This window comes from Alosa pseudoharengus, unplaced genomic scaffold (genome assembly GCF_046254945.1).
Source record: "Alosa pseudoharengus isolate Yale_2024_CS ecotype anadromous, Long Island Sound unplaced genomic scaffold, YU_APseudo_1.1 YU_APseudo_1.1_scf_19, whole genome shotgun sequence".
Lineage (NCBI taxonomy): Eukaryota > Metazoa > Chordata > Actinopteri > Clupeiformes > Clupeidae > Alosa > Alosa pseudoharengus.
Genome location: NW_027468657.1, coordinates 32,384,277 through 32,400,069, shown reverse-complemented (window position 1 = coordinate 32,400,069; position 15,793 = coordinate 32,384,277). Strand labels below are relative to the sequence as shown.

At 40.6% G+C, this 15,793-nt stretch overlaps 1 protein-coding gene across 1 annotated transcript; it reads left to right on the top strand.

Annotated features, from left to right (window-relative positions):
* Positions 1 to 248: 248 nt before the first annotated feature.
* On the top strand, positions 249 to 14,728 carry micu3b (mitochondrial calcium uptake family, member 3b). The gene is made up of 12 exons (XM_076292791.1): positions 249 to 482; positions 2,850 to 2,994; positions 5,256 to 5,287; positions 5,395 to 5,473; positions 7,682 to 7,764; positions 7,866 to 7,937; positions 11,291 to 11,382; positions 11,619 to 11,790; positions 12,853 to 12,961; positions 13,064 to 13,221; positions 13,691 to 13,759; positions 14,391 to 14,728. Exons 1-11 carry the CDS (start codon positions 249 to 251, stop codon positions 13,757 to 13,759), a joined length of 1,245 nt encoding a protein of 414 aa, XP_076148906.1. The 3' UTR covers positions 14,391 to 14,728.
* The last annotated feature ends 1,065 nt before the right edge of the window (positions 14,729 to 15,793 follow it).

Sequence of the window (15,793 nt, the reverse complement as noted above, 5' to 3'; positions counted from 1 at the left end):
TTTCTCTGTGGTTCATAACCAGTAGCCTAGCCATGGGAACGTTAGACAAGCAAACTGTTATAGTATGTTAAGGAGCCATTTATTTTCATCTCTCTGGAAGAAGTAGCCTAGATGAGGTAGACATGGCATTGACAGTCAGTGGAGTTAACCAGCGTTCTATTCCCGCTCGTGTAGCAGTTTGAAACTGACCTGAAGTCTACATCTCGCGAGCTGTGAGAATAAATAACCGTCCTGCTGTGCCTGCTGTGATGGCTGCGGCTTTGCGTAGACTCAGTGCTATACTAAAGAACTGTGCAACTAATGTCTCCAACGCGTCTCAACGCTGTAAAAAGACTGAAACAGGTGTAATTGAAACAGGAGTATGCTTTGTTCTTGGGGGCGCTGTAGCTTACTACTGTTATGACCGTGTTGGACAGGGAAGGAAACTTGGTAGTGGCCAGGCTTTCGCTCCCTTGGTGCAGACAGTAACTGCCAAAGAAAAGGTATGCCAACCGTGTGTATGCACGCTATGTCGGAACCTGCGGACACTAACATTAATTAGCCGTGTGTTGAAATACACCTGTGTTTTTTTATGACAGTTAATCCTCACGGACCAATGTGTTAATGGAATTTTGTTATTTGTTTGGATTAGTTACGCATTGTTTCTCTGTGTTAAATATAGGCCTATAACACCCGCTTCCTTGGATGTCAGTAGGCCCAATATCTTCCGTCCTCAAAAATAATTGTGTTCTGTAAAGTTAGTCCAAAATGTCCCTAAGGCGTTCTGCATATCGCGTAGTCATCGGCCAACGGCTGACACTTCAGCACCTGTTACGCACATCATGGTCCTGACTGGACGGGGGTGTTGATCATGTAGGGTCGGCATGCGGCCAGCCAAGACGTCAGGTGTTGGTTCAGCATGGGCAAATATAGAATATATTATCTCCACAGTCAGAAGTTAGAACATGGGGAATCGTCTGTATGACGGATTACAGTTCGAGCACAGTGCGTGTTTACTAAACTAGAAGGGCACATGGAGACTGAGTGCAGACTACCGCCCAGACCAAAGCCAGACAGTATTCAATTCATATACTAATTGCATCTATAGGGCAATGGGAATCTGTAGAAGTATAGGCCCATTGATGTTGTGTGTTGTATCTTAATCTTAAAGTTAAATATTCAGCTAGATATGCTAATACTAATTCCCAGGTGTTTGTAATACATACTTTGCAGAGGAGCATGTGGATTATCCAGAATATCAAGCATTAAAAAAGCATGCAAAAGTTCAAGGCCTTTGAAATAGAAACATCAGCAGGCTGTGGATAGCCTATAACAGGCCCCATCTCTACAAGTGAAAATTTAACACTAACACTGAAATGAAAAAATCACATAAAAAACATGTTTTGGTAAGCAGTTAAACAATGTTAAACAATGTTAAACAATAGTAACAAGAGCTGCAGATGTTAAGGCAATATAGGCGTGCCTTCCTTATCAATTACTATTACTATTTACAGGACCTGATTAAAAATGTTGACCTTATCATAATAAAACATTGTGTCAAATGTTTGTCACAGCACCAGAGCATATAGTACAGAATCCAAAAGTAGAGAAGAAATTAAAATGTTTCCAGGCTGTTCCATTGAAGAAAACAGAATCTATCATGATGAGCTAATACTGGATGGGTTTTAGCCTACATATGAATTTCATAGTTTGTGCTCATCAGAAATCACAAGCAAAGTGAATTTTCACTTTCATTAACATTGAGTATCTATTTTTTTAAGAGTGCACTCAAAAATGAAAAGAAAACCAAGAGGCTGTCATATTAGAGGGATAACATTTTTATGGCAGATTTGTTGAATGCATGATCTGTGGGATCGTGTTGATACGCTTTCATCAGATTGTTGGACTACTAAAGCATAGAGAATTGACGTGGTCTAGTTTGCAACCTCGCTTACACTGTGTTCTCTTTTGTCTTGCCACTCTTATCTTGGAGAGGGTGGTGGGGGGGGGGGGGGGTGTAGGCTGGGGGTAGAATTGGACATAACCTTGACTTGTGGATTGAGATGGAGGAATTCAGGGCTGAGGTAACAGGACACGCTGCCTTGGCAGGGAGGCTGACATTTGATCAGGGTAATAATTAGCTGGACCACACATTCCCAGGGTGTTTGCATGGTACCCAGTGGGCCTGGCACAATGCCACGAAACAGTGGCTGATAAATTAGCTCCACACTTAGTCATTGTCTGATATTTCTGGTTTTTCGTAGGCGGCAAGAGTGTCAGTCATCTTTGAAGTGAATTTTCAAATAATAGTGTTTATGGAAGATGCCAGAAAATACTGATAGGTCAGATGAAGATGTGGCGTAGTTGAGAATATTCATTTCAACGACTTTAATATGTATAAATTATTCGTTTTTTTCCCCTATGCACTTGCAGTAATTCACTGATGCTTATCATTGAGAGGTAATGTGCGACAGGCTGCCAGCATTAAGTTGTTCCCTTACAGCAGTGTAATTGGACAGAACACAGAACAGGCTAGTGGACTAGTGTGATGAGGGGTTTGAACCTCAGCAGTGGCGCGTTTTATCAATTCTGGCTGAGAGCCCACAGAAAACCACAGATTCTATTGATTCAGATGAGGCGAAAAGAGAGTGGTGTGGGAGGTCTGCATATCTTATCAGTCAATAAGGTGGCAAGTCTGGTAATATAATCAGTCCCTTCCTGTAAATACATTATGCCTTCTAATACAAATAATACTTAGTAAGTGGAAGTTACATATATTGTGGTCACTTAAAGCAATTGACTGCTTTATGGAACTGCATCATGTAATGAGAATGATGCCCAGATGTGGGCCCTGTGTGTTTGTGTTGTAGACAAGGAGAGTGGTTGAGGATGAGGAGGAGCACCTATCAGTGCATGAGGAGCGCTTCCGCCTGTTCAGCACAGTGGAGTGTGAGGGCCAGCTGTACATGACCCCACTCAACTTCCTGGAGGCGGTCACCATCAGCCTACCCAAGAGTAAGCCTCAGCTGAGAAGCATGTCCTCTTCTACATGAAGCCAATCCTCACATGTCTATAGCTCTGTTTGTTTTCAAGTGTACAGTTATAATGCCTTAAATTGTCTATAGCATTAACATGGATACATAAGCGCGTCTGTGGTCCAATTCTATAGAAATGCAGTGAAATGTTGTAATTGGTGGTGGTTAACTCCCGCAGGTACAAGTATCTTTATGAAGCAAAAAAACAACAACAGCACACATTTATCTGAAGAGTAAATGTCCCGTGAAATGCCGCCATAAACTGAGCAGCATATGGCTTCGGCCTGAGGACACCCACCAAGCACCTGTCGTATATGGAGAGTTTGAGAGGAATTTATTTTTTATGAGGATACATGTCCAGACACAAACACTACAATTCAATCTAAATATATGACCAATTTGAGATGATTACCCACTTAACCCAAGTAAGTGTGCATTAAATAGAATATTGATGTAATTTGTTGATTTTATAGTTACACTCAGTTTTTCTTATTTGAGTGTGTATCCCGGTTTTGGGTTATTTGGATTTTGGGTTAGCATTTAAGACTGGGATTTCCTGGAATGTTGAGAAGCTATAGAAGACTGGCGCATACAAATACAAAGAGCACAGATTGCGCCACCACACTCCCAGCACATTAGTTTTAATGGGAAATGCTGTGACGAAACGGGATAATGGCATTTATGGTTTTATGCTGTGGCTGTAAAGTATGTGATGTTGTGAGCTCATAACTGTAGATGTTTGGAAGAGTCTGAACAAAGGCTGTTACACATAAGTGAGGTCCTTTATGTAAACAGTGAGAAAATGGTTAAGCCATTAACTTGTAGTGCATTTATTTGCCTACCTGTTTTTGCGCCGATAATGTCCATTTTCAGGTCTTTAAAGCAACAAACTCGGTAATGACGCTGGTGCTGGTGCTAGGCAGAAACCTGCTGCCCTCTCTCTCTCTCTCTCTCTCTCTCTGCTCCATCATCCTGTTCTGGTGATTCACTGACTTCCTGGAGGCCCAGACACAGACTTCTAGTCTTATGATTGAAGGCTTACTGGAAAAACCTGCCAGAGAAGCAATTTGTACATATGAATGTCTATATTTAAAAAAAAAAAACTCAACATAGGTTTAAATGCATAGTTCAGTTAGCCTTTTCTTCCTATTTTAGTTTTAGTATTCAGTTGCTAAGTGGCTAAGTAATGGAGTCCCTGTATGATAAGAAATTGGGGTTATTCCATATTCTAGAGATCAATCTGGAGTGGAGGACTCACATAGATAACAATACATATCAATTTAATGCATGCGTTTATATGGCATTTATTGCATCTTCACCCATCCACTAGTAGTTTCTGTTATGCAAAACAAGTATTACATAACAGCCTGGAGAGCGGACTAATCTTAGACCACATTTTAATTTGCTCTGGCAGATTCCATTCCCATTCAAACCAATTTCGGTATCACCAAAAACCCAGGAACCAGTTACAACCACTTATCCAGCATGGGGCGCCCTTTATACGATGATAGAGAAGGACGGTTGGCGCAGGCCAATGGCTGTGCCGATGGCTTCAGTATTAAACAGCACGGAAGCAGAAATCTAGTACAAGAAATCTATGTTTGCTACACTTCCGAAAGGATCTGGTAAGAGTTTAATGTACCAAGTTAATGTACCAACAGTTTAATTTCACTGTTGGTTACGCTCCTTGGAAACAGAAAGTGATGTGAGAGCGTTCAGACCAGTTCTCAATTGAGATCTGTAACCCCAGCTCTTCAGCATTACTAAGGTATAAGAGCGGAAGTCCTTCTGTGATAAGAAATATTGTGATGAAAATAGAAATAGACTTTTGGTATCAGGAGTATAACGTAGCAGAAGAGGGGTCATTGTCCTCGTTATCGTCCTGCTGCTCCGATAGGGGCATCTCAAATACCAGGCCAATTACTTTACAACGTCTTCTCCTCACGCCAGCACCACCCGCTGTAGCAGCAGCAGCACCTCCTCAGCAGTAGGTCCATAGCATGCCTGAGGGAAGCTGCCCCATGCTGTGTGCCCTTGAGCATGATTTCACCCTTCACTCTGTTTTGGTGTCTTGATATCCTATGGACATTGATAGCAGATCACAGCACATGTCTGCTCTGTCATTACAATTTAATGCAACATTAAATGTGCACACGGCACGGGCTGGAAATGTTACACATGTTTGAAATGAAATATTGAATATCTTTCATAGTATTTTTTCACACATCATTTCCCCCCCAGACAAGAAGTTTTGGAAATCCATTTCACGAGAGGTGGGTTGTATCTATCCGTTATATATATATTTGAAATACATCATAAAACATTTTTTATAGCTCAGCCACATGGAATTCTTTAAATCATTGCTTCTCTCGTTCTTAAGGATTTGGAAAAGATGCTGTCAAGCACCCCGCCTGTTGGAAAGGGATCCCCCAAACTGTTCAGAGACATTCATGATAAAGGTAAGGATCTACTCTGCATTAAACACCATACCTCACTTTTCTAAGTATTTACACTATGTCAACCTTTTCTGGTTAATTCAAACCTATACCGGGGTGGTATATTGGTCATATTTGTATAAAATATTCAGCTAAACATTAAGATAACTAGATTAGGAACATTGTCAATTCATATTCATAACAAAATCAATTGTTTGTGGGAGTTTACCACAAGGTATGCATAGTTATTGCTCCTCTAAAATGTCTTCCAGTCAGAGGCTGTATGCCAGACAATGCTTCTCTTTTGAAAATGACTTTGTGTCTTTGTGATTGAATCGGAAGGAAGATGGACTCAAGATCAAGTTATAAATCTAATCTTATCTTTGGATCAATGTAGCCATGTTGTGACTTTGCTCTTAGGCAGACCCAGATACCATGAGCATGAACTCTGGATGCCATGTGTGCATATGAGGAATATTCATTAACTCAGAGGAGGTATAAACTGTCTTTAGAGCATGCGTATGGCAATACAGGAAGTGATATTACCAAGTATTACAAATATTTTATGCAATGCGATAGAATAATCATGAGTTACTTGTCAAGTGGGAATTGATATGTGTGCCACATAGGCCACATTTAGTGAAAATACACACCTGGTGATGAATAGTCCAGTATGTTGGCTGAAATGAGTGTGCTATGGTAGTGTGTTAGTGCCAGTGTTTGGCTGTTCTGTTGACTGTTATAAGCTGGACTTTAAGCAAAGAGTGATGGGAAAAGCTTTCTTTTGAAGTTGAGCAAACTCTTTGAACTGTTCAGTGTTGAGACTTGTCCATGTGGCAGACCCCCCGGAACCCTTACACACTCCGGACGTGTGTATTATACTATTAGATTACAGCTCTTCCAGGGTCAGTCCCTCATGGGCAGCTCCCCCTTGAATTGTTTGTATATTTGTAGGAATGCATACTTCAGTATCAGTATTTGTATGAGATCCATCTGTTGCCTTTTGCAATTTACATTTTATGGCATTAAATTAATCATGTTTCAATCATAACATTTAAGATATTATGTCAAGAAACATGAAGTCAATATGCCTGATAAAACAAAATGTTGAATTGTACTATACCACAAAAATAACTTCATAACACCCAGTCATGGTATGTGATGGGTTATCAGGTCATGTGGTTCACTGCAAATAGGTATTTGAGATGATGAACTACCACTTGGTGTCCTACAGTTGTCTTTGGTCGTCCAGCATTTTGTTTTAGCATTGTCCGTGTCCTGAAGGTAATCACCGCCAAGGTGTTCACCAGTCTCCCTCTATCCTCTGTGTGGAGCGAGCATCATACCAGAGGCCTTTTCCCATAACACTCAGAGCAGTCACCCAGAACTATCTGAGCTCCAGTCACTATCATCTCCAGCAAACAATAGCTGGGGAATGCTTTCAGTGACAGCAAGACAGCTTGCTTAAGACTACCCAACCAGGCCTGACAGTTGGTCGTCCACCTCCCTCCTCAAACAACAAGAGGAGCCTGTAGACCCCCAAAAAGACAGGGCCCTAGCCCACATCATGCATCTTCAATCAGTGTCAGATCACTGAAGAATGTTTTACACCTAGCTAAACAAACATGAGGGGGGCAACCCAGGAGCTTGCAGCCGGCTTCAAATTTGTTTGGGTTTGCGTCCGCCTTGGTCACTCATGTTGTAAAGTTTCTTGTTTGTGTGAAGAGAACACCAAGCATGAATCAAGAGGCACCTTCTTAGATCTTATCAATACGGATGAAAGCCTTACGGGCTTAGGGGTGTGGACTGCTCCCAAAGATACCTGGTAATTTGATTCATTTCAAGGGAGTTACTTTGGGGATGTGTAAACATTTTTAAGCCAGTTCTCCAAACCAAACATTTACAGATTGTGTTTCTTTTCTTCAGGCGTTATCACTTACACAGAGTATCTCTTCCTACTTTGCATTTTAACAAGTAAGTACTTTTCATCCAACATCTTATGCTTTGCTCCGAGTTTATGTCCAATTTATGTCTGATTTTATGAGCCCAAAAATACCTAAAGAAAAGACCACCCCCCCATATTGCTCTGGCATCTACTTAAATAAACACATATATTTATGGTTTGTATATATCTGTCATAAAGTACATTGCCTAATTGTTAGCATAGTCATTTAATGGATTTAAAGTCAATGATCTTTTCAATATCTTTTTTCTCCAATTTCACCGTTTCAGAACCTCGCAATGGCTTCAAACTAGCCTTTAAAATGTTTGATGCCGATGGAAATGAAATTGTGGATAAAAAAGAGTTTTTGGTGGTAAGGGCATTCTTTACTTGCATCACTTTTAGTATTACATGAATTTGACACATGTGTGATCTTCATGATGTGCTTCCTAATGACTCCCTCCTCTCTACCAGCTTGAGGATATTTTCCATAAGAAAGCTGACAGAAAGGCGAGAAGAGAGGAATCGGACACGGTGGCACAGCTGGTAAGGTTGTTATGTAATTGTTTCTCTAATATAGCTCATAGTGCTTTGTGGCTCGTCTTTGCCGTGCAGTAGGCCATAACATTTTCTTTCCATTATGATCATGTGTTTTCCATGATGTATTCTGGTCTGATTAAAATCAAGCCTTTAATGTCTGTATTTACACGTTTTAATTTTTTTCTATTTCATTTTCCGCACATTGGTGCCGTGTATTTATCTGAGGGGCATCAGGTAATAGAGTTACGGTGTTGTTAGATAAGTTGTTATGATGGATATTTTTATCTACTGTTTGTATAGGCTACAAGACAAGGCATGTGGTTATGTTGCATTTGACTCACTACTGAGAAGTGAGTGGTTGCTATGCATGTTATAACAGGATATCATCACCTCTACGCTCTTGAATCTTGAGTCTTAACAAAATGTATATCCTGATCACATAATGATATGTAACAGTAATCTTAAAGTGTAAAGATGTATCTGTATTTTAAATACTCTGTGTCTGTGTATGTGTGTGTCTTAAGTATTACAATTGAGTGCAATCGAGATATTACTGTGAGTGTGGGAGAGGATAGACTAGACTTAAGGGTATACCACAGGATATGACAGGATATGACTACTTTAATGTGATATGCATATTTGGAATCCCACGATCCCTCATTCTCCATATCATGGGAGTAAGCTGCACTTAGAGCCCCCCAAAAGCCAGATAAGGTTGGCTGCTCACAGTGAAGGGGAGAAAGAGAAGTCATCCTTTGCACTGAAAAAAAAGGCAGTGGGATTTGGGTAGAGTGTGAGGGCCACACCCTCGTGCATGCCTGGTCTGCTGAACGGAGCCGAGCACAATGTGCCTGTAATGGGACTGTCAGACGGGCCCGAGACACGTCCCCATTGTGTAAGGGAGAGGCAGCTTGGCCTCAGAAGTGCAACAGATGATTTATGTTACTTGACTGCCACTGAGGCACGGCTTCAGAAACATGCTCTCCCTCACCTGAAGAATGACAGAATTCCTCCAGGACCCCCATGTGTTATTTTTACAGTTACTTGAAAAGTGGTATTTGAGCTTGAGTTACCTTTTGTGATGGACCGGCCAAGATGAGCGGCCTGCCAATCTGAGTGGAATAAGCTTGTTTTCGACCAGACAAGTGACTTCTATTCTGTCCAAAAGCATGAGGGCCCCCGTTTCATTCTGAATGAGGCTCTCTGGAGGACGCCCCTTTACTTCTTAACAGCTTTTCCAGTTAAACTAAGATAAAGCAAACGTTCAGATAAAACCCTATTGTAAGTATACATGTCACAAGTTGTTCTTTAAATGGGAGTGATTAAAAACAGTCATTAAAAAACTGTATTTCAAAATAACTTAGGAAGTAGGGACAAAGGAGAAATACAAGATTCCCCTTAATTAACTGCACTATCAAACCATAAATCTTGTTTGGTGAAGCAATAGGAAGCGCTGTGGGCTTTTAGCTGCTTCCAGTCAGATAGATAAATATTATTAAAATGACAAAGATGGTGCTATCTTCCTACACCAACTGTTGCCTTTGAGTGTGGTGATGTTGGGACATGACCATCACCAAAAGTGCTGCACGAATATTTCGAGATAAAAAAAGAATCATAAACACTGTCTGTTATTTTAGGTGTGGTTTAGAAACTTGGCTGCCTGTTAAGTTTTGTGTTCATGAGGGCACAGTAGCAGTACAAAGTTAATTGTTAGTCTTTTCTGTAAAATCCATTTTAAATGGTATTTGTTGTGCAGGGCACAACAAATTCCAAGTAAACAATGGAATTCTCTATTTCGGAAGCTTACCATAGTTAATGTACCAAGGCAGTTGTTTTTAATAGGCAATTTACAGGCATCCATCAATCTGGATAGACTATGGAGTTGCACCCTGGATTGACAGGCCAATGTGGGACAGTCCCTCCCACAACGTGCGCAGACGTGGTCGGACGCTGGTCTATCTGTCTAGCTTTGGGCCTTTCTCTTATGCCCTTTGGTTTCAGATGGATAGGTAAGGAACTCTGTGAACCTGGAGAGGCCTTTCTGTAGTTTGCTTCCAGGATGATCCTTCTGCAGCCCTAGCTTCCCAGGTGTTGAGGTTGACGCCTAAAACCTTCAGATCTCTCTTGCAGACAGCTTTCCCTCTTCCTATCCGCTTCCTCCACAGCCAGTCTAAAACTGACCTGCCTGCGCTTTTACTACAGTAGCTGTGGCTAAAAAAAACAGTCTTTATGTAGATCATTGTCTGCATTTTCCTAGAGCTCAGTAATTAAGTTTGGGAACATGCGCACATCCAAATGAAGGTGAAGGAGCCAAAAGTCATGGATCCTAGAGCTCAATAACCCATATTTAACCCAGGGGAGCCTGTACCCAAGTAAAACATGCGTGTTCCTCTCACTCCCTCATACCTCTCTTAATCCCGGATTGTGCTTTCCTGGCACGCACAGCTGGCTTGTCCTCTCTGCATTCCATGGCAAAAAGGCGAGGGCTACGCGACTCATCTCGAGGACGCCTTTCATGTGCTCCTGTCTCACAGTTAGGTAGTTATCATACCTGGAATGTTTCATCATTCTTTGGACTGACTGTCAGTGTTGATTGTTTTTTTCCCCCCTGTCGTCAAAAACACTGAGCTCAACAATTCATAACAGGCTTCCCTGACTCCTTGAAAAACTGTTGATATCTCCATGAAGGTTGGCAAGCAGTAAAGTACATTTTGGATTCCTTGGCAAACCACATTGAGACCATACCTTTATGGTTTTGGTCATGTAAAAAAGTTTTAGAGTGTTTTTTTTACGATAGGTCCATCAAAACATGTCTATTCAGTCACCACTGATTTATTAAAAGACATAAAATACGAAATTAGGATAGCTGGGTAATGTCTTTAAATTCCGTCAAGAGTTCCCATGCACTAAAGTTAGCCTCTCTTGCTCATTGTAATTGTGGTTACTTACGTTTGGTGTAGAGAGAAGTCAATGAGAGGTGACAGAGAAGTATTATTTTCAACACAGGTAACCTGCTTGCAGCTGGGGCATGGGAAACTACTGGGTCAAAGCTTGTGCCGTTTTGCTTTAATGTAGCTGATTACACATTAACCTGTAAGTTGTAAAAGAAACATTAATTTTATAGCCAACTTTTTATGGTTATGTGAGAAAATATTGAGAATTGCTGTCAAAACAAAGATGTTATGACATTTCTTCAACACGGGAGAGATCTATTTACAAAACAAGGACTTTGGGACTTTGGTGTTGCTATGTACTGCTTTGCTATTGAACATTCATTTAGTTTTAAACGTTATGTGTCTGAGCTGTTAAAATGGATACTATGTTTCCTAAATGCAGTGATTTATCAATTATTTACACAGCCTGTGAAATCAAAAATGACCAACACAACCCTGCTCGTGCATTTCTTTGGAGAGGACGGAAAAGGAGCGCTAAACTTTGACGATTTCTACAGGTAAGTGGCTACACTCTAAAAGACTCAGGTTGAATTTGTTGAGGGCAAAGAGCCACACACCTCAATTGCAGTTGCAAGCTAACTCATAATCCTGTATCTGTTATATAGCCGTGGAAACAATGCACATGTGCAATGGTAGCTGAGTAATTGTTGTGGGATTCCCTGGCCTGGTGATGCTTTCCCCTCTGCAGTGCAGTGCAGTGCGGTGCTGCTCATGTCATTTGCTCTCTCTGCAGTTTCATGGACAACCTGCAGGCAGAGGTGCTTGAGATTGAGTTCCTCAGCTACTCGAAGGGCTTGCCCACCATCAGTGTGGAGGATTTCGCCCAGGTCCTTCTGCGCTACACCACAGTGGACAACATCAGCAGCTACCTGGAGAATGTGCAGCAGAATTTCCCTGATGACAAGGTCATTTACAAGGACTGTGATTTTGCTATTTGCAGGTTATGGCTGGACTCCCTGGATGATATATGCCTTATGTACTGTATATGCCAATTGGCCCCCTGGATGATATGTGCCTTATGTTTTGGGTTGATTATGCCATGAATTGCTATCACTATATATTACATGTGCTAGATCTGGGAACAAGCGATATGCCGTCTCTTTGGTTAGTACGGGTGACATTTTTTTTCACAGTGTGCAACTAAATTCTTCCGCATGTGTTGTATCGTCGCATTAAGAGGTCATAAACTCCTCAGCTTGTTAAGGGAGTTGCCAGTCAAACTGCATTGATAGTAAAGTGAGCAAAGCCAATTTCACTCCTCTCCACCTCATAAACACAGCAAAGCATCACATTTAACTCAGTACTTCATTTGTCTGAGAGTAGCTGTTAATTGCTCCGAGCAGAAGACCAGTCTAGTGCCTGAAAATGGATGAGTGCTACCCAATGGAGGCACTCCTGGGATAATTTGCTGGCCAGGAAATGTTTTGGGTACAGCTCATGTTGTTTTCTGTTTGGGTAAGTATCAGGTTAATCGTCTTTGGAAAAGCCCACAAACAGGTTGACCTCTTCCCAAGAAAGCTACAATCCTGAAGTGATGACAGCTCAATTTGTACATACCACGGGAGAGGAAAAAAAGAGACAGAAATCCCACATCTACAATCACAGTTGGGCCTAAGTTGGGTTTTTTGTCTCTGGAACTGTTATCTCTGAAGTCTTCAAGGTCCTGTGGACTCTCAAGACTTAAGCGTGAAAAAGATTATATGTTGTGTCAAAGAGCCAGCATTATAATGGGTGTAGACATCTTTTGAGGAAGTCATCTTTTATGCAGTGCAGGTATGACTGATTGCACCCCTCAGTTTAGCTTTCAACACCATGCATGGAGCTGGAGTGGATGCTGAGTCGTTTAGTCAACTCGTCTGAACACAGACACACCTCCCCACAGACCTCAGCGCTAGAGTTACATGAACCTCCTCAGTTCTATAGCTCTTTGGTCACAACTAATTTATTTCTTATTTCTTTTCTGGCAGGGGATCACCTTTGAAGAGTTCAGAACCTTCTTTCAATTTCTCATCAATTTGGAGGATTTTGCAATTGCCATGCAGATGTATAATTTTGTCAATCGTCCAGTGGGGCAAGGTGCTGTCTTCGGTTCTCTGTGACTCCGGCTTCATATTATTACTGAAAATTAAATCCTAAATCAAAAGAATTACTTGTGTAACACCAATTAATTTGTTGCAGATGAGTTCTCCAGAGCTGTCTACGTGGCTACAGGCTTAAAGCTCAGCAAACACCTAGTAAACACTGTATTCAAAATCTTTGATGTCGACCACGATGAACAGCTGAGCTACAAGGAGTTCATTGGCATCATGAAGGGCCGACGGCAGAGAGGCTCTTGGGTAAGTTGGTCAGCGGTTCAATACCCAGCTCAGTGTGTCTGTTTTAGCCCTCCTCTTTAACTGGTCTCACATCCAGCAGGCAGAGTGATTACTGTGCATCAGTTTTGGTCTGATTGATGGTGGTCTACATAATAGTAGTATTTGTTTTGATTAAGCACAGCAGGCCTTCTTTTTCAGCAGTAACATGATCAAAGATACTGAAAGTCAGTTTAGTCTTTGTCTATATTTTCTATCTATATTGTTGAAAGTAAATATGTCCAACAAGTGTCCGAGATCTTAAAGGACTTTTTCTTGAGGATGTTTGCTGCTCTCTAGTGGTATGATGGACTAGAGGCATATTCAGAGTATGGCAGAATTTAAACCAAGCTATTCTTAATCTTTTCTGTGTAGATGTTGTGGTTACAAAAACAAATAATAATAAAAAAGTTTGACTAATGTAATCTCCCTGTTGTATCTGCTTCTAAATTAGGCCCACAGAGGTGATGGCCATTTCATATCATTCAAGTCCTGTATGAGAAAGCAGCTCTCCAGCAAATAGGTAAATAAAATAAATGAACCAGAGCAAATGATGCTTCATTCAGATGCTTGAAATTACAAGACTATTAAATCAATTGATGATCTAAGTTTTGGACCGGTAATCAGTCATCCATGACCTTTTAAAAAAATCATTGTTTTTTCGTTCTAATTCTTGGCACCATTTCATCATTAAAATGTGTGCTTTTCAATAATATCTTATAATAAAAAATATGTTTTGTTCAGATAGATTGATTTGTGAGGTTTATGGTAACCTCATATTGATTATCCTGCCTGTTTGGTCACCCAAACCAAATTCCATCTCCTAGACCGGTACTGAGGCCCATGCACTCCCTTAGCATTGAATTACACTGTAATATTAACGAACAATCCAGTGATACCAGACACCGCCTGACCTTGCTCACACTAGCATGGGTCAGAGCTGTTCACGCAATACACAGGTGTGGCACGCAGGAAAAAAAATAGCACAAAGATAAATAGGCCATGCTAATGTTTTCTTCTAGCCTACTGGTTAGGTGTTCCTCATACACATGGAAGTTGAAAGGCGAATGACTTGTGGCTTAACCATGTCACTATTTAAAGCATTACCATGTGGTGATAAGCTTTAATAATGTTTGCATTGTCTGTTTCCTCAGTTGGAAAGTGTCCAGTGTCTTGGACCTCCTGCATCCGGATTCTGTCTCCCAGCCTTGAGGAAGAGTTAAGAGAGGATCTGATGTTGAAGACAGTAAAGCGCATCTTGCAGTGGTCTTAACTGTGTCATGTTATTGTTTCTGTCAGGCGTATCAGCTGGAACAGAATGGGGCTTTCTTTGAAATTAAGGGGGTAAACAGTGGAATAGGTAACTATAGGTAACTCCAAAATATTCAATATGGTTGATGGTTCTAATGTCTAACTCCTTTATAGGAGTAATCGCTTGAATGTTTTATTTGAAAAAGGGCCTTCCATACAGTTTGCTTAGTTTGCATTTTTCTATCAGGGGGGCAGGTTAACTCTTTAAGTTGTTGTTAGTTTGAAATCATTAATACGATCAAAAAGGTTTTTTTTTATTTATTTATTTGACTGAAGAATATTGCAAGGAGGTTCTGCTGTACAGTTTGATATAACTAGTATGTTACCATTATATATTTATTCTATTTTAATGTTATTTTCTCATAATGATGTCTTACTTCAGCATAATAAAGTCAATCTCTGAGTCATCTGAAACTGCTAGTCTGTCTGTGTAGTTGTTCAGACTGATTCCCTTAAAATTCTAAGCCACTTAATCTGCCTATACAGTGAGCACATTGCTAACATACTTTCTCCAAGCCTGTCTGCAGACCACAACACAGATCAACTTACAGGGAGGTCTGCCGCTCAGAGAGAATAGGCCTAGTGGGGCAATAATGTCTTATCTTGTTGTCTTTATTTTTATTTTTTATTAAGAACAGTTTTACTTGCAAAAATCTAGAGTCTTAAACAGGGCTAGGGACCCTTCATTATTGAGTAGGCTGTACAATAGTGGTTCTGCATTGCTCAATGCTCATGTTGGAAAATGGAATAATACTGACCCTGTTTTGAACTTGTGATGGTTCATGGTAATAAAACAAATGCATTATTCTTGTTGTCCAAGTCATTTAGGCGCCCTTGCCTTGCATAGTACAATATTTGTTTATTTGTATTTGCTATTGATCATTGATATTGCATTGACGTTATTGTTTATTATTGCTATTCTCCTTAATGTAGTCTTACACTGTTCCCTGTTAATTGTAACTATTGTAGTTTTTTTTATGTGTAAGTCGTTTTGCACGAAAGCGCCAAATCCCATAACCATAATGGAAGAAAGTATTTTGTCTGTGTTAATATAGGCCTAACTTTTTGAAAATATATAACCTACTTTTGTTTAAATTTTTGTCCTCGACATCGACGGTGGTAGGCTATAATGTCACATGCTGCATCTAACACAAGTAGGACCTAGGTCTACTTCAAAATATGCTAATACGTTTTCTTTGATGTTACGTGGGCGCACGCAGTCGGTCAAAAAAGTGGTGTGGAACAT

Bases quoted from the DNA above. Each gene is read 5' to 3' on its own strand.
- micu3b (XM_076292791.1), top strand. From the start codon at position 249: ATGGCTGCGGCTTTGCGTAGACTCAGTGCTATACTAAAGAACTGTGCA. The intron at 11,791-12,852 runs GTCATTTACAAG...CTTTTCTGGCAG, and splicing joins AGAATTTCCCTGATGACAAG to GGGATCACCTTTGAAGAGTT. The intron at 12,962-13,063 runs GTGCTGTCTTCG...AATTTGTTGCAG, and splicing joins CAATCGTCCAGTGGGGCAAG to ATGAGTTCTCCAGAGCTGTC.